Consider the following 20415-nt stretch of genomic DNA (forward strand, 5'->3'; position numbering starts at 1 on the left):
TAGTAAGACTTGGGAAGACCATCTTTCTACTATTATGAGATACCTCACAGAAGCCGGCTTAACTGCCAATCCATCCAAATGTAAGTTGGCTTGATTGGCCGTGAAATACCTCGGCTTCTTTGTAGGGAACGGTAGTGGCCAGCCCCAATGAGAAAAAGTCAAAGCCATCCTAGATACCCAAACGCCTAAGACCAAGAGAGACCGTAGGGCATTCCTAGGATTGATTGGTTATTACCGTAGGTTTATCCCAAATTTCGCAGATAGAACAGCTAGGTTGACGGATAAATTAAGGAACACTGAACCCCAAAAGGTTCATTGGACTGATGAGGATGATGCATGTTACAAAAACATAAAAAGAACCTTGTGTCAGAACCCAATCCTAATGGTAGTAGATTTTCTAAAGAATTTATTAAAACTGATGCCTCTCTCACATGGTTGGGAGCAGTTTTATCGCAAATTAGTGAATGATTAGAACACCCTATCCTATTCACTAGTCGAAAACCCTTCCCACGGGAGAAGAACTACTCTGTGCTGGAATTAGAGGCCCTTGCCATCAAATGGGCAATCACCCATCTAAGATACTATCTTTTAGGACGGAAGTCCACACTGGTCACAGACCACTTACCTTTAGTATGTACAAGCCAATGAAAGGACTCTAACCCTTGAGTCCTGCGATGGTTCTTAGACCTGCAACCCTACTGTTTGACTGTGCACACCGAAAATGTAAAGACCAGGGGAACATTGATTTCCTTTCCCGGTTTCCCTGTGAAACGGATGGGGCTACATCTCATAGGGGAAGGGTATGTGAGCAACCAGAAGGTGTCTCACTCGCTATTCCCCAGAGGTCTCTCTCTTTCAGGTGGACAGGGCACAGCTATCGCCTTTGGATCCAGACCCTGGAGATGGACCAGTGCGGGAGAATCACCTGGGTGAGGGGGTCTGCGGGGAGTGGGACACGGATGGTGAGATGCAGTATCCCTCTCCCTGTAACACCTTTACCCCATCCTTCCCAATAGGGTATTTAGAAACTCTACCCCGCCCCCGTTCCCTTCACAAACACTTTCACGCGGACAGCCCACTCTGGGAGAAAACAGACTCGCACCCGAGCGTTGTAGCTGACATGTCCCACTACTATGGTCAGGCAAGGACAGGCAATTACTGGTAATCATTCACACCTGACTTCCATTAAAATTCCAACACAGATAAAAGGCGGAGCACGAGAGCACACTGAGCGAGGCAAATCACACAACGGAACAGTACTTTCCAGAGGGCTGCTGAACGAATGAAGCAAGACGGCAAACCAAAAAGGGTACGGAAGAAGGGAAATACCCTTGACCTTTTCGGCGAGAGACCATTACTTTCCAGAATCCTTCAGATTAGAAAGTGTAAGGCCAGGAAACCAGACTGAAGAATCCTGTATTGTGTGTCTGAGATACCTGGGGCCCTCCTGCACGGCTGACCGAGTCGGGGAGGAACAGCCGCCGCCGTGGAACCGTCCTTGGCTCCAAACTTAAAGCAGCCCCGGAGAGATCAACACAGCCAGTGAGTTGTGGAGGCCGATGCAAGACCGGTCTGTGTTGAAGTCTAGGTTGCAAGCAGCAACATTGTCTAAAGATCGAAAGAAAGATGACTGAGACGCGTGTGATGAAAGACGCGAGGAAAGCTTAATTGCTGATGAATGTTTGAACCTTAAAGGAAAAGATACAATACCAGTGACTGAGTGATCCAGCACCACGAGGGTGCTCAAAGGTCTCTGTAAGGTATCCAGCCAAGAAGTGGCGTAAATGAAAGTAGAAGATTGGCAAAAAATATTTTGTAAAATGAATCGACGTGGTCATGCAACGATTTTAAGAAAACCCATTGCACACTTAAAAGTCTTAGATTTTTTAGATCAAGAGGACAACGTGGAAAGTGCGATTACATGGTCTGAGCCTGAACAAGGGAGACCAATTGAGAACATTGTGATGAAGGGGTCAGAGTCCGATCGAGGGAGACCAACTGTGAACATTGTGTTGAAAAGGGGTCCGAGCCTGAAGGAGTGAGACCCATGATGAATACTAGAAGCGAGAACTTGTGAATGTGAATATCCTGATAAGAAAAGAACTTTGGTGCTTGTTTGCTATGACAGGCCCTCTGCAGTAAGAGACTGTTATTGGGAAAGAGGCTTTGGAAGAAGGCCCCAATACTTATGCTGTGAACTGTATCCTCGTGCCAGAGAAGCCAGTGTGTTCGAAGCTCTAACGTGCCGCCTTTCCCCGTGCTGCAAACGTGAGGAAGGTAACCCAACTGCTAAACTATCCTGACATATTATTTCTTGAACTTTTTTCATACATTATTGTCCCACACCATTTTGTATTTAGAAGTAAGAATTGGCAATAGGTTTATTAGTATAGGCCCTTTTATTTTGACAAGACACCACTAGGACTGTATTACTATTTGATGGTCCTAGCTTGCTCCCATCTTTAGATTTAGTATTAGATGTGTGTGACCACATGTCTGTCTTCACTGTTTGATACCAGGCCTTCCTTACAGTCACCAAGGCTTTGTTAGATGCACATCACATGTAAGTCATGACCACTATAGAAACTAGATTACTGTGATATTCAAGACCATCCCAGCTGCTGCCAAAGTCTAGACTTTCTTAGATACTCCATAGACCGATTGAAAGGTGCACCCACATCTAAACCGCTGCATTACGTGCAAAACCTGTTGGCTTATATGAACTGCTCAGAGGATTTACACTGCCTTTATTCTTCAGATGATCTAGGAGAATCGTTTGCAATTTTTTTCTTTCCAGATGTTATGCACTACAATTGCCATCACACCTGAGACAGCATAGAAATGTGTGCGGGATCATGGGAATTGTAGTCTAAAACATCTGAAGAGCAAACAGTAACAGGCCTCTGATGTAGGCCATGTTCAGCCCGTGATCTAGAGCATGTGGTTCACTCTTTGCTTACCGCTGCAGCCTCTCGGCGAGTCTTTTTCTTGATAGTCACTTTGCTACCTTGCCACCCATTGGCTGTCCTGCACTCAGAGACTATCCATGCCGTTCAGATGTTCTCAACTTTAAGGATACTTGCTGGCTCGAGAGTCCATTCTGTAAATTTTGTTGTTTGGCAAACTCTAGGACCATTGTTTATCCTAAATGTTCTAGATTAGGTTCTCAAATATTTGTTATTGACCTGACACCATTTTTCATTCGTAACCCAAGTTCTCCATTGACACTAACACGCTACCTAGCTTTTCAACATTACTAAGTTGGCTAGGACTTATAAGGGACTTATCTGGCCTCATCAGTTGACTAAACACACTCTTCCTTCAACCCCCACCTCGAAGAAACCACTGTTAGTACAAGCAAAGGTGTGTGTGTTGGTGTGCTCCCATTCAGCACCGTCCAGGTAACAATTAATGATGATGTAGTATGTACATTGATCGCCACACAAGAGGGGATATGTGACAATGAGCCCTTGTAATGCATGAAATGTCCTATTTTTCTGCAGACCTCACATAAGCGGCTCGCTGCCCAGACGTGTGGCTTATTTGTTGAAGCTGAAGGTGCTGCGTTTGAGCGGAGACTTGCAACGATTCTTCCACTCATTGAAGCTGAAATTAATCCTACAAAATTTCAAAGCGTAAGTGATGTTTGCATTTCTCTTATTAACTGATATAATCTAGAAGGACACAAATCACTCCTAAAAGATGACAGGGTGTGATAAGGATTCGGAAAGATTTCAGTTACCTTACTTGAGAATCATTCCTTACTTATGAACTGTTATTTTGGGAAATGCCTGAGATGTGTGAGTGGTAGCAGGCAACAACGCGGTGATTGCTTTACTGTGTTTAGAGGCTGGTGCTCCTTCATTAAGGTGAGTATTCGGTCAGAAATCTTTGTTTTCAGCGTTGGTGAAAAAAGGCATTGCAACGAAATGGGGAGGGAAGGCTATCCCCTCAATATGAACCTGAAAAGAATGGATGGACGGATGCATGTGTTTAGAGAAACTAGTTTACATGTCTAGGTAATACCCACAAAAGCATGAGAAGGTATGGGGGAAGTGGTCGATGAGAGACCAAAGACTTTAACTCGCCTGCACACACACAGGGTGGTGGGGGTCTCCCCAAGATTGAGGGTCAGAGGCTAGTTGACTTCAGTGGAGGGGCGGAGGTATGGGTGGGAGAGGCACGGAATTACAAAAGTTATTAATTAGACTCTAAGGGGAGGGAATACGTTATTTTTAAAAGTTAATTTTCTTCCTGCTCACGTTTGGGGAGGATAGGGGTCTTCCCGTACGGCTCAGGTCATGACGGGGGGTGGTGGGAGAGGAGCTAAGTGAATAGCTCCATAATCACATGGGTTACTCCAACCATAACCACTTTCCGATGACATCCTTACACTGTGGTTGTTAAAATTGATGTCTAGAATCTAGCCTGGTGGACAGATTTACAAGGCCACACTAGTTATGTGAACATGGAGACTGAGAGGTTAACCAAAACCCATTCAAGTTAGTGTGGAGAGTATACCAGGCTTAGACTAAAGAGTGTGAGCGTGTGCTTCGGGGCCGTCTATAAGTCCACACAGAATAACACACAATAATTCAGCTTAGTTATAAAAATAGTTATTTATTTAGATTTCTAACATTGAGGAACTTTTTTGAGATATCATAGGCCTGTACCTTCGCGACCAAATTGGGGTTACTTAGTGATTATTAGCCTTTTTACGGTTTTTGTCTTTTGTGGTTGGTTCTTTGTCGCATGAGTGTAGGTCACTACGGAGACACTGAGTTCCTCTACTCCGTTTGTAAACTGTAGGAAAAGTTGCAACTGTGCCTGCACTTATTTGCGCCAAGATAAATTACTGGTGTATTTCCTTTTGCTATGAATGATAAATCCAAAAGTTCTGTTGTATTTGATAAAGTTTTTTATTTTGAATTTCCAGCCCCTCTTGGATGACACGTGTTTCGGCGTACAACCTGCGCCTTTTTCAAATCCGGCCCTTTAATGTGTCATTATGGTTCACACAAAGAATAATGTTCTTGTTGTAAATGAAGCACTTTTAGTCTGGGCTCAATCCCACCTAAAAATTCTGATGCTCGCGCTACAAGCGTCGGTGAGGAAACCCGACAGCCACGAGATGATCCGGGAAGGCGAAAAGGCGGGCAAACTGGTTATCCCCACCAGTCAAAGGAAGAAGACTCTTCGGATTGAAGGTCTTCTCTGTCATCGGAAAAAGGGGTGAGACGGTTCAGCAGGGCTTCACCGGTGGCGGCGTCGTTGCAGGTCAGCTCAGCTTCTCCCTCTTCGGATTCTTTGGTCCACCAGAAAACCCCCATTCATCAGTCCTAGCTATCACTCAAACATGGGCCAATCACACGAGTGCGACTTGAGTTGCCGAGGCAACTCAGTCCAGGGTGCCTAAACCCCCTCTCACACCCCCTGTGGTACCCAGACAGAGTGGCACCACTTTTGGAGGCTTCTGTGGAGAAGCCTGCCAAAAAGTGGAACAAAGGGCTCGACTTGGGTTGGAGTCACAGAAGCGAACACAAACGCCATTTTGGAACCGAGTTTTGGCAAAAAATACCAACCGGTAAAATTATATTTTAATAAACCGGCAGTATGTTCGAGGCTATATTAAAAAGTGGTAGCCTCGAACAATGGGAAAATCCCATAGGAATATATTTGCGGTCGAATATAAAAAGTAGTATCCACTGCCACCAGCCAAAACTCGGTCGGGGGGGGGTCTGGACAGTGCCCCCTCGAACAACAGACCCCTGGGCAATCGAATTGCCCCGACCAGTACATCCACAATACGATTGTTTGTACTGGTTCTGTTCACAATTTTAGACTAGTAAAGCCAATGGTGACTTTACATGCCCTGGGAGACAGCAGTCAGTCCCAGGGTATGGAGTCTATGTTTGGGGGTCGCCACGACACCTCTGGGTTACTGCACGCAGGGTGCTGTGCAACCCACATACCAAAACACATGAAGCCCTATGGGGTGAAGGACCCCATAGCCCATAAAACACATACAAAGTCAAAGGAACACCTCAAATCATGTCTAAGAGTGGGAGAAAAAGAGTCTCACTCTTAGCAGGAGAAAAAAAATAAACCCCAAAAATCCAGCAAAGCTGCTGGGGGACTCACTAGGTTTGGGAAATTAGCCTATACAGAGAATTCTCCCTAACAAGGAGAATAAGCAAAGGTGAAGCTTCCAGATATACAGTGTCACTTCTCTACTTTTTAGAGCTGAACATGATGTAAATACGGTAAGACATTACTGGTTAGCTCACTAAATAACCACCTACAAGGATATTAGATACTTGTTGCTTCGCCACAATGGACATGAACACATTCAATAATATCTAAAACAACAACAATTTAAATAGATCTAAATAGATGTGTATAAAAGAGGCTCAGAGGAAGCTCTGAGTGAAACACGTGTAGGCCTACAGGAATATGTTTAATTTATGCAGATCTCTTTACTACTGGCTGTAATAAGGCACAGGTATGCTTACTTACCCTTGCTTGCTGGGCCTAGAGACCCAAGCTACTCCTCACTGATGAGGCCCAATAAGGTTGAATCATGTCTGGGGAATTGTGAGAAACCTGAGGGTGTCCGCACTTGTTGACCCCGGTGATCCTTTGTTCAGGTGGCCATGGGAGGTTCATCGCACTTGGATCCTGACCCTGGGGGCGGACTAGCGAGGGAAGTTCACTTAAGCAGGGCGTCCTTGGGGGTGCAGGAGTGCTTTTAGGCTAGACGCAGTATCCTTTTCTTTTGCGTACACCCCTACCCGACAACCCCTCTGTCTTTGTGGGATATTGTCATCAGAGTCCTGTCCTACCCCAACCTTTTCCCTTACGGAACAAAAGACAGTACCATCAGGGGAAACCAAGACCATCCCAAAACCCCAATGCAAATTTTACCTCTCCTTCCGTGAAACACATTACTCAGAAACCTTACATCCAAAACCCCTTTTATGACAAAAATGTACCCTGTTTTTTCATTCACTTTCATAGGGCACTACAACTCCTTAATTCCATTCCTCTACTAGGACACCAAAAGACTGAGGCGAGGAAGAGAAGGTACTAAGAGTATGAAGATCACAAAAGGAAAACGCACTTAGAAACAGAGGACAGACTATCACACTCTGACAGTAGACTGTCCCACTAATAGAGACAGGCAGAGTCAGGCAGACCCAACCCTGACTAAACACCTGCAGCCAATTACCAATTCACAGGTGCATACAAGAAGGCTGCTGAGAAGGCTGCTGAGGGAGAGAAGGCAGTTGCTCTTGGGAAGCCAGGAGGGAGGCTACAAGCCTAAGTCCAGCAGAGGATCCCTACCTAAGTACTAAGCACTCAGAGAGCGAGCTGGCGACGCTGGACGGTACCTGGAAGTCAGAGCAGAGAGAGCTGCTCACAGCGGGACATGTGCAGGCCAGGGCCCATTCCTCTGGCCATTGACAAACAGAAGTGCATTCTGGGAAAAGTGGTGCACTACCACACAGGTGAATGACACTAGTTGGGGTGGAAAGACCAGCAAGGAAGCATCTGCTTCCCTCCCGGGTGAATGAAGGAGGCGAGACCCTGACCTCAACCCTGTCAGCGCCGTGCCACCTGGGTAAGTCTGTGAGAGAAGATGCCAGTGGAATGTGTGTGGATGTAGCATAATGGAAATTAATGAACTGAGCCCAAGTGCATTATGGGACTGGTAGCTTTTTCAGCAAAAGATTAAAACCCTGAATATGAGTAGCAGAGTAGTCCGGCGGAATTGAGAGTGCCTTTTTGAAAGACTCTGTGAACTGGATAGGTCGAAGTGGTCATGTTGAGGTAAACCAAAAGTCCTCACAGTTTCGAAAGTCTTCTTCAGAGAAACCAAAACCAGGAAAAAGGCTTGAGCCCGAATGAGAGTAGTCTACAGGGAACTGTGATTTGCGTGATGCGAACTGTAAAGCAGGCTTGAGCCTGGCTGAGGGGAGCCTATCGCGAACTTGTGAAATACGAACTATGAGAAGGAGGTCCGAGCCCGACACAGGAAGACCTATAGTGAATTATGATATGGTTGAAAGGAGGAGGTCCTAGCCCGATAGAGGGGGGGAACTACATTAACTGGTGATATCTAAGAGAAGCTGAAGACTCGAGGAAGGAAATCCCTAAATTATTTGAAATTGTGGCTTAGATATTTCTTTTGAATTTATTGGACATAGACCTGACTTTGGGGAAGAGAACCCTGAACGTTCTAAAGACTTATCAGCGAGAGCTATTTTGTTTTGGAAACCTTGGGAACACTATAACTCAGGTGAGAGAAACCTAGGACACCTTCAGTGAACTGTTATGGAAGTATATACTTGGTTAGGAACTGAAGAGCAGAGAGGGGCTGATCTGAGTGAGCTTCGAGACTACCCCTCGCTAAGACTAAGAGAACCATATCCTGAAAAGGAGAGGAAAACACAGGGGGTCCTTGTAGAATCTAGATAAAGAAGTCCTACTTCCATCCTGACTTTAAATTGTATGCACCCTTTATGTTGTTTATTACTCATCCCACTTCAGTCATTGTATAAGCTTAGGGCAAGTTATAGGTTTATTAGTTTAACTATTATAATTTTGGGCTAGACTGACTATGACTGTTTTATTTTCTTTCTTTCAATGGTCGAGATACTCCTGTTCTAGCATTTGGGCAAGTTGGGAGTTTTTCTAAACCCCTTGAAAACTGTTCAATAAACACCCTTGAACTTGCTCTTTGTGTTGCGTTCTTACTTTTGATACCATGAGTTCCTCACAGGATGCTTGTGGTGTCGTGCAGAAGGGATGTGACCAAGCAGTTAGGGCCTGACTGCCCCTTTTGGGGTGGACCAAGCCTCTTTTGTAATGGCTTGGCAGGCGAAGAACGATGGTCTGAAGTGTTGCCCAGAGCAATGTCAGAGGTTAAGATTAATTCTAAACCTTCCAGCCATAACGTCTTTTGTTTTGCAGGAATATTAAGTACTATTTTTAAGGATTCAGTACAAATAACTGCGTGGGAAGAAACACTAGATTTGAATATTAAACTCTCAATAGAAAGTAAATATTTGTAATGGTTTTATCAGTGACTGACTTGCGATTTAAACAGCAGAGAGCATGTGCACCGAATCTCTTTTTAACATGCTGCCTTATTGAAAAAATTAAAAGGTTTTCTTTGATCAATTTTTGGTCCACAGTGCCTGGCGCAAGCATCAACAGTATTAATACATCTTTTATTACATGTTTTATACCGGAGACCAGTCTCTAAGCTTCCAAGACAAGCGTGTTGCCCCTGAGCTTATCCTCCTGCTGTCAGCACGTGTAGCATCTATTTAATGAGGAGTGGAAGTGTGCGAGGCGACCATCTTGTTCCACATTGAAGAAAAGGACCTAAGGACCTGCATGCAGCGCGTGTTGTGGTTGCTAAGCGACTGTTGCAATCCTTTTCCAGCTACTATATAGCACAAGGCTTGTATTGGGAATTGAAAGTAGCATGCTACCATGGAACAATTAACTCATTCAAAAGGATTAACTGAATAGGCTCAATTTGAAGAACTCAGTGAGCAAAAGCCTGGTATTTCTTGATCTCTGCATGTGGCCTAATGGGAGAAAAGATAAATCTACAAATGGCTAGTAAATAAGTATGTTAATTACACCCAGTGGACATTCTTGAATCAAACGGTAAAAGAAAAACAGTTTCACTTTAGCTTTAAAACTGCATTTCTCCTTTACACCAATCAATATCCTCGGGTCAAACTGCACCCATCCAATGAGTGTCCTGTCCCTAAGCTCCACCCCTGGAGGTCATCTTCAGATTTTTACCACACACTTCTGAGCTATCTTTCATATTTTTAGTGTTTTTGACTAATCTTGAGTAGATTTCGACTGATTTTTGTCTTATCGTTCGACCGGTCGATAACCAGCAGCAGGGACCCTCTGTCAACGAAGATCATAATACATCACAGATCTTTCATTGAGTTTTCGAGAAGGCCCGAGCTTGGGCCCATTTCACGCCTTTCAACTGTGGCTGAAGAAAAGAGATGTGGATTGAGGGATGTGTATGTCGAAGATTGATACCTTAAATGTCTGTATTGCCTGCATCCGGACCATGATGAGGTGGGATGCGAGGTCTGCTGGGGGATATTCGAAAAAGACAGACTGCTACAGTAGGCTGGCGGTTTGATTGAAATCGGGTAAGGACTCGGACTCTGCTTCAGGGCATGGTCATGCTTCCCCCAGGAACAGCCGCTCCCACAAATGAACTCCCTCGGAAAAGAGGTTGAGGTACTTTGAGGATTCCCTGCCTGCGGAGTCAAAAAGGCCAGGCTGCCTGACGTTGATCCCACTGGGTTCATTGCGGCTGCGGGTCCCAGCATGGGAAGGACGAGGTCACCGTCACCAACTACTTCTATGGCGAGTCTACTGGTGAGGGCTGTTCCCTTTAAGGGAAAGTCCTTGACTCCGTCAAAACTCTGCGTACCATCGGCGGATAAGACATCGAAGGAAAGATCGAAAGGTGTCCCTACGCTGCCCCCCTCGGCGACACCATCCTCATCGGCAACTCAACCGGCCAGAACAGCTTTGTCATCAACATCCACGACCACGTCGGCAAAGGGCTCCTACCATCCCGTCCACGACCATCACTTCTTTTTCGAAGGGGGGCTGGCCATGAAGGTGGTGTCCACGGCCACAACTACAACTCCTCGAGTGTCACTGTCACCAAGGCGTAAGGCAGCTGCTTCGGTGCCTGCAAAGGCCCATGGAATGAGGGACAGCTCCCCTGGCCTCTCCGCCCCAGAAGTCTCCAGAGAAGGTGTAAAGCTCCTACTGACCCTTAGAAGTGTACGGGCCTGCGGGCTGTCCCAGAGAAGCCGGTACAGGTTTATACCAGCTCGGACGAGGGCCAGGATAATCTTCCCGTATATTATTTGGACCACGAAGGGGGTCATGGTCCCGTCTCAGTGGGGGGGTCCCCACGGAGGGAGTCCGGTCCACCGCCTTGCCAAAGAAGGCACATCAGTCCACCACTCTTTCCTTTCACACTTGAACCGAGGGACATGTCCTTGGACATATTAACAACGCTGCACACGCTGGTCTCGGAAATCCAACAGAGACTGCCTCTCACACCAGGCCCTGCACCATTTAGGAGCCCTCCAAGACAGCCGTCCTGGAGTCCATCTTGGCGCAAGCACAAGGCCAACGGGCCTATCTGGCCCAAGGCCTCAACCGACACCTCCGCCTTCAGGATTTGACTCCTACTGGGGATCTGGCAATGCACACGGGCACGGATATGGCAGCTACGGCATCTACGGCCACGGACACCGACGTGGAAGATGCATTCATACCAGCAGACTGGGAACCGTTGGGTGTGGATGAACCCCACAGGGCCCCTCTGCCGAATGAGGTCAGCTCGTTTCACGCTGTGAGGCTGGACACATCCCCAGATCTTGAGTTACAACAAGGCCAACCTTACAAGCATATTCATTCTAAATTCAGGGACTTGGTGGAAACAGTGGTAAACACCCTTGGCTTAAAACCCCCTGCTGCATCCCTTCAGGGGTATGGCATCACTGATTTTCCGGACGAAGTTCCAGCAGTCGAGCATAATGACTTTCATTCCGGCTATAGCTGACTCCCTAGCCTCCTTATAGCAGCACCCATGCACAATGCCCCTTGTAAGCGCCAATTGCACAGGAGAATATAGGCCGGTTAGAGGAGATTCTTCTTGCCTCTCCTTGCCCCCTTCACCAGAAGGGTTGGTAGTGCATGCTGCCACAATCACCACCATACCTGCTGCCACTACATCCAGTCTATCTCCAGATAGAGGGGGTAAAAAACTTGACGCCATGCCCAAGAAGATTTTTAACTCGGGCAGTATGGCCACATTTTAATTTGGTCTGTGGAAGGCTGCAGTACAAGCCACTCAATACTTCCCAGAAGGGGAAATGAGTGATGGTTTTATACGGCTGGTGGAGGATGGGGAAGGAGGTGGACAAGCAGTCATTACAAACGGGCCTGGATGTGGCGGACTGTGTTGGCCGGTCATTGGGATCAGCAGTAGTAATGAGAAGACAGTCCTACTTAAAAAACATCGGGTTTCTGCCCAAATGTCCAGAACAGGCTGCTAGACATGCCCTTTGTGGGGGAGATGTTTTTTGGAAAAAAAGCTGAAGACTCTTTAGAAAAAATCAAAGAGCCAAAAATCGCTGCAAAGTCGCTGTGCAGCCGGCCAAGCCTGCCTTTAGCTTTGCCTCAAAAGGCAGAGGCTATAGACGCTATGTACCTTATGGCAGGAAGCAACAGCTCTGGCTAGCCAGGCAGGGGCAGAGGCGTTTCTCGCGTCCAGGAAGGGGCAGACCGGCTTCTAGAGGCCAACAGCCAGTGGCGGGGCCGGCTCCACCCATCTAAGCCACTTGATTTACCCTCCCAAGACTTAACGGTTTGGTGGACGGTTGACAGGACATTGGCCCCAGTGGCTGGACATTACCTGAGATGCATGGCCCCTGCAAACTATTCAGTGGGGCTATTTTCTGCCCTTTTTAAGAAAGCCACCGGACAGACCCCTACCGCCTCCAATCCAACCGGGACAGAAGCTGCAGGAAGAGCTGAGAACCCTATTGACGAAGGGTGTCTTGGAAGAGGTACCTCCCAATCAGAGAGGGTCGGCTGGTATTCCCGGTATTTCCTGGTGCCCAAGAAGGGAGGAGGTCTCTGTCCCATCCTGGACCTCTGGGCCTCAAACAAGTTCCTCAGGAAGGACAAATTCAGGATAGTGACGTTGGGAGAAATTGTCCATGCTCTCGATATTTAGGACTGGCTGGTGTCAATAGACCTACAGGACACTTATTTCCATGTGCCGATACACCAAAAGTACAGGAGGTTCCTAAGGTTCCTCATACGGGACAAGCATTATCAGTTCAAAGTGCTGCCCTTTGGGTTGGCCTCTGCTCCAAGGGTCTTCACCAAGCTCATGGCGGTAGTCGCGGCTCATTTCAGGAGATCCGGGGTACATGTATTTCCATACCTATACGACTGGCTGAACCAGGGGAACGCAGCGGGGCAGGTCTTATCTCATCTAGAGTGCACTTCCCTACTAATGCACAGGCTGGGCTTCTCCCTGAACTTGAAGTCGCATCTAACACCAGTCCAAAAGCTCCAGTTGATTGGAGCAGTCCAAGATACTCACATAGCAAAGACTTTCCCACCCGAAAAGCGAGCCGACAGCATAACACAGATGGTACATTTGTTCTGGAACCGCACCATTTTACCAGCGGCTTCCTTCATCCGCCTCTTAGATCTCATGGCCGCCTGGATTTTTCTAGTGTCAGAGGCCAGGCTGCGTATGAGATCCCTTCAGTGGCTCCTAAGGGACCAGTGGTCTCAGTAACTGGGAGTGCTCACAGGTCCTCTTCTGGTGTCCAGTCAGGTGGTCCTTGACCTCGATTGGTGGGTCAACCGCAGCAATCTTATGTAGGGGGAATACTTCTGGACTCCTTGTCCTCAGACACAAGTGGTCACGGATGCGTCTCTGAAGGGTTAGGGTGCTCACTGCGAGGACTTGGAGGTGAAGGGCCTTTGGTCAGCGACGGAAGCCGGGTGGCACATCAACAGGCTGGAGTTGCGAGTCATCAAGCTAGCCCTGAGGCCCTTTGCCCCATCCTGCAAGGGGAAGCATGTCCTGATTCTCACGGACAACATGGTGGCCATTCACTACCTGAACAAACAAGGTGACGTGTGCTTCTGTCCCCTATGCACAGAGGAAATGCAGCTGTGGCTCTGGTTAATGGAGAATCAGATCTCAGTATCAGCAGTTCATCTGGCGGGGACGAGAACAGTTTGGCAGATGCTTTGAGCAGGCAGAGCACGTTCCCACACGAGTGGGAAGTGTGCCGGGAAGTGTGCCAGGAAGTCCTGAAAGAGGTCTTCTCTCTCTGGGGTACCCTAGCAGTGGATCTGTTCATACAGAGTCCAACAGGAAGTGTGCACAGTTTTGCTTGAGGGAATTCCCAGCGAAAGGCGCACTGGGGGATGAGTTTCTAGTGGATTGGACGTTCCCTCTCCACTACGCCTTCCACCCTGATTCCCGTCATTCCTTGGGTGCTCAGGAGGTTGATGAGATTTTGAGCAACCCTTATCTTGATTTGCCCAGACTGGTCAAGGAGAACGTGGTGGTGGTACTCCCCATTCCTCAAAAGAGGAAGAGCTGTTCCACCTTCTTGACCCCAAAAGAGCTTTAAGGTTTCATGTGGCTCGTACATCTGAGTTTCGGAAAAGTGACCAGTTGTTCGTTGCCCATTCATTAACCCGTAAAGTTCTCGCTATAACCAGGCAAACCCTGTCGCATTGGATTATTTTATGTATATCCAAATGTTACCAGTCGGCAGGTAGGGAACTTCCTCCCGGCATCAGGGCACATTCTACCAGGGGGGTCTCAGCCTCTACAGCCCTGCAGAGGGGAGTTCATATTAGGGACATATGTTGTGCTGCCACTTAGTCGTTCCTGCATATATATTTGCCTAACATTATTCTTTAGATGTTGCACGTGGAGCAGATGCAAGATTCTGTAGAGCAGTTGTGCAAAATCTGCCTGTTTAATGCTTTCTGTCCTCCTCCGTTATTCTAACTGCTTGGGGAGTCTATCAAGATGAGGAATCTGCGGGAGAAAAGCAATCAATTGAAGGAGAACTTACTCCCCGTAATTATCTTTCCACAAATTCTTCTCCCGCAGATTCCTCATCGTCCTTCCCATCCATCCCTACTCAGAAACGTATGGCTTAATGCTTCTGTCCAAGCGAGGTGACAACTGATAATGGCTCTAAGGTGACCGCTTCTATTTTACTATCATTTTTAAAAAAAAAAACTATTTTTTCTAATCTACTAATTCTGTGGGGTAACCCATTGTTACGTTTTTTTGCAGGCTGGTTAGCCTTCCTCCCATCGTTTTCCTGCAGCGTTCAGGCATGGGGGAAAAACTGAAGCATGGGGCGTAGTGAGGTGGTATTTATACAACACACAAAGTCCCGTCTGGAGCCGACGATTGAGCACCCAGCAAGACGAGGAGCGGATTGTCGGCCGTATCGAGGACCACTACGCCCCCTGTAGAAAACGTTTCCGAACAGCAGAGCTGGATGGGGGATATCTATCAAGATGAGGAATCTGCGGGAGAAGAATCCATGGAAAGGTCATTATGGTAAGTCATTTCTCCTTTCAACTTTGCCACCTCAGAGGCATTCTCCCTTTCCTCACCATTCCCCAGAAGCTCAATGTCTCTAGAACCCTGCTCCTTTGCCGGCTGAACTATTGCCACAGCCTCTTCCTTTACCTACCTATTTCTTCCCTCTGTCCTCTTCAACTAATCCAGAATAGGGCTGCAAGACTTATCCTTGGCCTTGAGCCCAGGGATCGTATTTCTCCAGCCCCAATATCTCTCCATTGACTCCCTGTTGCTGCAAGGATCAAATTCAAGTCCCTCTGCATCATCCATTAGACTGTCTGGGGCCTGGGACCACGCTACCTGCAGCGCTCTTACTAAATACTCTCCTTCAGGATCCCTTCGGTCCCCATGCTCCAAACCTCTGCTGGTCAAACGCTACTCTAAGCGGAGAGCTGTGGGCAGATCTCTCTGTCTCTGGGCCTCATTACGACCCTGGCGTTGGACCATGGTGCTAATAGCACCATGGTCCATGCCGGTAACTTACCGACTCCGCCATGGCGGAATGGGGAATTACCGCCCCATTCCGAGGTTGGCGGAGCGGTAATTCGCCATGGCCATTCCCATTTTTGCCCATAGGGCTCAATGGGAATGGGGAAGGCGCTAAGTACGGTGCCGCAAATTGCGGCACCGTACTTAGCACCAAGGTCCCTTTGCGGGTTGGTTTTTAACGCCTGCAAAAAGCAGGCGTTAAAGTCTCCAACCCGCAAAGGGACCTCGTAATCAGGTGCTAAGGAATTACCGGTACGGGTATCCTTACCAGTACCGGTAATCCCTTAGCGCCAGGGTCGTAATGAGGCTCTCTCTCTCTCGCCTCAAGTTCACCAAACAACTCAAGACTTTTCTCTTCTCCTCCCCCTCCCGTGCTAACCAGCCCCACAGTCGCTGAGATTGGTGGCCTGGCCCCTAAAGAGTCCAGTAAGGTCCTGGCCATCTACCGAATCGCCACAGCATCCGCCCCTCCCTCCCCCCTCTGCACTGGCCATGGGCCCACACATGCCTGAGTGTTGCCTCAGGCCTGCGCTTACATGGAGTGTGGTTGACCTCCCCCTTCACTTGGGACGTTTCCGCGCTTGCACTTACATGTTGCCTCTGCATCTACCACCTATGGCACTTTCCCCCTAGGGGACCCTCCAACACTCCTCACCCTCTTTCCCCCTTCTCTTCTCGGCATGTGCACGCTCTGGAAGTCACAAGGCCTAGTAGGACCGCTGTTGTTTTATGATTTATTCTTTGTCAATTTATTGATTATTTATTGCCTTGCTCCCTTTCCCTTTTGCCATGTGGCGCTTTGAAACACTGTCTTTTTGTATAAGCTCCTTATAAATGCCTGATAAATAAATCCATCAAACTGCCGTTACTTCCCGATCTTTCTCGCTAAGGAGGAGCGATTCTACACCACGACCCAGTGTCACTGAACCTCATGGCCTGGCTCCTGCAGCCCTAGAATTGTCACATTATTCTTTGCCAACGGAGTGTAAGGACATCCTAGCCAAAGCCAGAGCCTCTTCCACATTAAAGTGCTACAGCCATAAATGGAATCGATTCTTCCTATGGTGCCGGGCGCAGAAGATCCACTCCCCTGTGTGTCACGGCCCTGCAGCGGTTGCCAAACCTGCTTTCCTTGGCCAAGGCTGGGCTGGCTCACGCCTCTATCGATGTGCATTTGGCCGCCATATCCCGGTACACAAGGACACTGGGTAGGCCTTACCTGTAGTCTTATACTCGTCAAGGAGTTCATCAGGGGCCTCTTCACAACTTTTCCACTGGTGAAGGCTCTGGCTCCAGCTTGGGAACTCAATGTGGTATTGACTAAACTCATGGGGGCACCCTTTGAATGCATCAGGCCGCTCTGAAGTTCCTCTCGTGGAAGATGGCTTTCCTCGTGGCGGTCACCTTATCCAGGCTGTCCTGCAAACAGACGTAATTATCCTTCCATGCTACAAGGGTGGTACTGCGTGCACACCCCACCTTTATGCTGGAAGTGCCGTCAGAGTTCTACCTCAACGAGCCTTTGGTGTTTCACGTCTTCTTCCCGAATCCGTCGTCGACTGTGGAGAGGCTGTTGCATTTGCTGGATGTTGCTCGTGCCTTAAGTTTTATGTGGCTCGCACAAAGAGTTTTGTGACGACTTGTCAGTTGTTCGTGAATTTTGGACCTGTATATTGCGGAAAGGCCTTGTTGAAGGCTTCCATCTCCAGGTGGCTCTCCGGCTACATCATGCACTGTCATCGACATACTAACAGGCCTCTTCCGGGCCGGCCGAGAGCCCACTCCGCCAGTGTTATTGCAGCAACGACAGCGTTTCTCTCTGGTGTGCCCCTGCTTGATATCTGCAGGGCTGTTATATGGGGTTTCATGCACACCATCACAAGGTTCTACTGCGTCAACCGGGATTCCAGGGAGGAGTCCCGGGTCGGGTTAGTGGCGCTACGCAGCCTGTTCATTTGAGGTGTGTCTGTTCCAGGGCTGAGTGTTTTATTGCTTTTATTGAACCTGGCCACCTCCCGTGGTTGTGTATTTGTACTGCTGTGTAATCGTTATTCATGAGCATGTGAATCCATGCCAGACACCATGCTGGAGAAGGTTTAAGTTACTTACCTGTAACTCTTGTTCTCCAGCATGGGTCTGGCATGGATTCACATGCAAACCCTCCCTCCTTCCCCTCACTGGCTCTTCTTGGTTCATACTGCCACTTTAGGTGCTTACCAAATCAGAAGATGACCACCAGGGGTGGAGTTTAGGGAGCGGACTGTGTTTGGATGGAGAAAGTATATATATTTTTTTTAAACTTTATTTTTGTATTTTCCAAACAAAAACATACAAATCCCACAAACGGTGGGTAACCAAGAACAATTGCCTCTAGTTTCCCTTTCCACAATCCACCCCCTCCCTTCCCATTGTTCTACGCTGATGTTGAACCGTTTTGTTGTAACGTGGTCACCACGATGCAGTTATTCTAAATTGCGAATGCCCATTGCTTAATTGTCTCCTCCGCGCATTGCCGGAGAATGTCCGCGCCCCAGATAAAAGTAGTAGAGATTCATCTGCTAAAACGTGATTGGATCCAGTTGAAGTTGTCCGAGCCATCGACATTGGGGCCGTATGAATTTGCGAAGACCACCTCTTTGCCCGCCAGGATTCCTCTCACCAGGAGTGCTCTGCCTGTGTTTTTTGACACTTATTAAGCTGAAATGGGCCCTTGTATCCATCAGGATAGCTACTCCCCTTGCGTATGAAGAGTACGAGGAGAAGTACCGCCATACGCGGGTCCAGCAGTGTGCCAACTCTGGGAGGAGGTGTGTTTCTTGCAGTAGGGGCCACTTCAATCTTATGCCTCTTGAGGTATTGGAGTATCTTGCGAGTTACTGAATTATTACCCCCTCTGATGTTCCAAGTGGCTACCTTGAACTTGCCAGGTTATCACAAAGGCATTGCTGATCTCAGGTCCTGGTGGTTGTCGAGTTGATGTGGGCTTGGGGCAGAGCGCAGGGAGCCTGCTGTTGCATCCGGATTCATGGTGAGCATCGCCATGGCTTGTGGTTGACAAGGTGTTAAGCAGAAACCTGTGCAGTTCCCTTTGGGAACACTGCAAAAGATTTAGGACTACAGGTGGTAGCAGTAAACCCACTTGGTATTAGTCTGTACCACCCAGATTTACCTGGTAGCTGTGGCTGAGCAGTCAGACTTCCCTCAAGAAGAGTTAGGCAGTATGCAAAGTATACACAATAGGTACTCGGACACAATAGCACAAGCAAACACTGACCAGAGCTTTGGTATCAAGGTATATAATTATTTATTTAAAAACACACTGATTGAAACACTCCAGCACTCTTATTGTAAATCACTCTCAACACAATTACTATTATTATATATACATCCCTTATTCCTTATCAGACAAGTCTTAGTTAATACCACTTATTTCCAGACAAAGGTGAGCGCTTAACTAAAGATGGCACTCCAATAAGTTAACGAAAAAGGGAGGGAAAAAGGCAGAATGTAGGAAAATACACCACACTAATACTTAGGAACTCTTAAGCAAGGCAGGAAAGTCAAAAGTTACTTGTAAGCCAAACTCCATAGGCCGGGCCCACTCTTGGAGAGAGCAGGGCACAAATGCACCCAAGATCACAAAATGACAACAGGCTTAAAAAGTCTTGCAGGGAGTTCAGAAAGGTTTTAGTTAGGCTCAGAAAAGTTTAGCCAGGGTGTCCCAGGCTAACCCAGGTTCGAAAACCGGGGGCTAAATCTACCCCGTACATTCGGTTGCAAGTGAAGCCAGGCGGAACACGCTACCTTTATGTGGGAAGGATCCAGTCTTGCAGGGAGTTCAGAAAGGTTTTAGTTAGGCTCAGAAAAGTTTAGCCAGGGTGTCCCAGGCTAACCCAGGTTCGAAAACCGGGGGCTAAATCTACCCCGTACATTCGGTTGCAAGGGAAGCCAGGCGGAACACGGTACCTTTATGTGGGAAGGATCCTCCAGCGGGGGCAGTTGTTCCTGGCAGCGGGTGCAAGTCGCTGCGTCATCCAGAGGAAGAGAAGATCTCGACGTGGAGTAAAGATGAAGGTTGTTGCACTGCCAAAAGAAGAAACCAGCCGCAGAGTTTTCCGGTTAAAGGTACTACCCTTTTATTCGCGGTAGTGGTAAAACATGGTATCCCGGTTGCCGGGGTGCTTGGCACAGGCAAGGCGGCCACAAGATGCTCCAGGAAGCGAAAAAGGAAGCAGACTGGTTATCCCCACCAGTTGAAGGAAGAAGACTCTCCGGGCTGGAGATCTCCTCTGTCATTGGGAAAAGTGGTGAGACGGTTCAGCAGGGCTCCACCGGTGGTGTCGTCGTAGCAGGTCGGCTCAGCTTCTCCCTCGTCGGATTCTTCGGTCCTGTGGCGACTTCTAAAGTTCCAGTCCCCAAAGCCCTGCTTTTATGCAGAAAACCCCCATTCACTCAGCCTAGCTGTCCCTCAAACATGCTAAGTGGTGAGCCGGCCGGCTGGCTCACCACTTGGGCCAATCAGGACGGAGTGCGACTTGAGTTGCCAAGGCAACTCAGTCCAGGGTGCCTAAATCCCCCTCCACCCCTCCTAAGTACCCCAGACAGAGTGGCACCACTTTGGGGGGCCTCTGTGGAGAAGCCCGCCAAAAAGTGGAACAAAGGGCTCAACTTGGGTTGGAGTCACAGAAGCGAACACAAACGCCATTTTAAAA

The 20415-nt window shown here is 48.0% G+C and overlaps 1 protein-coding gene across 1 annotated transcript in view; it reads left to right on the forward strand.

Annotated features, from left to right (window-relative positions):
• The window catches only part of UTP20 (UTP20 small subunit processome component), a 1390303-nt gene that overhangs the window by 1254068 nt on the left and 115820 nt on the right, over positions 1-20415 (forward strand). Inside the window, exon 55 of the mRNA XM_069629877.1 lies at positions 3504-3635. Coding sequence (XP_069485978.1) covers positions 3504-3635 — 132 coding nt within the window. The remainder of the gene's footprint in view (positions 1-3503; positions 3636-20415) is intronic.

This window comes from Ambystoma mexicanum, chromosome 12 (genome assembly GCF_040938575.1).
Source record: "Ambystoma mexicanum isolate Mex_15411 chromosome 12, UKY_AmexF1_1, whole genome shotgun sequence".
Taxonomy (NCBI): domain Eukaryota; kingdom Metazoa; phylum Chordata; class Amphibia; order Caudata; family Ambystomatidae; genus Ambystoma; species Ambystoma mexicanum.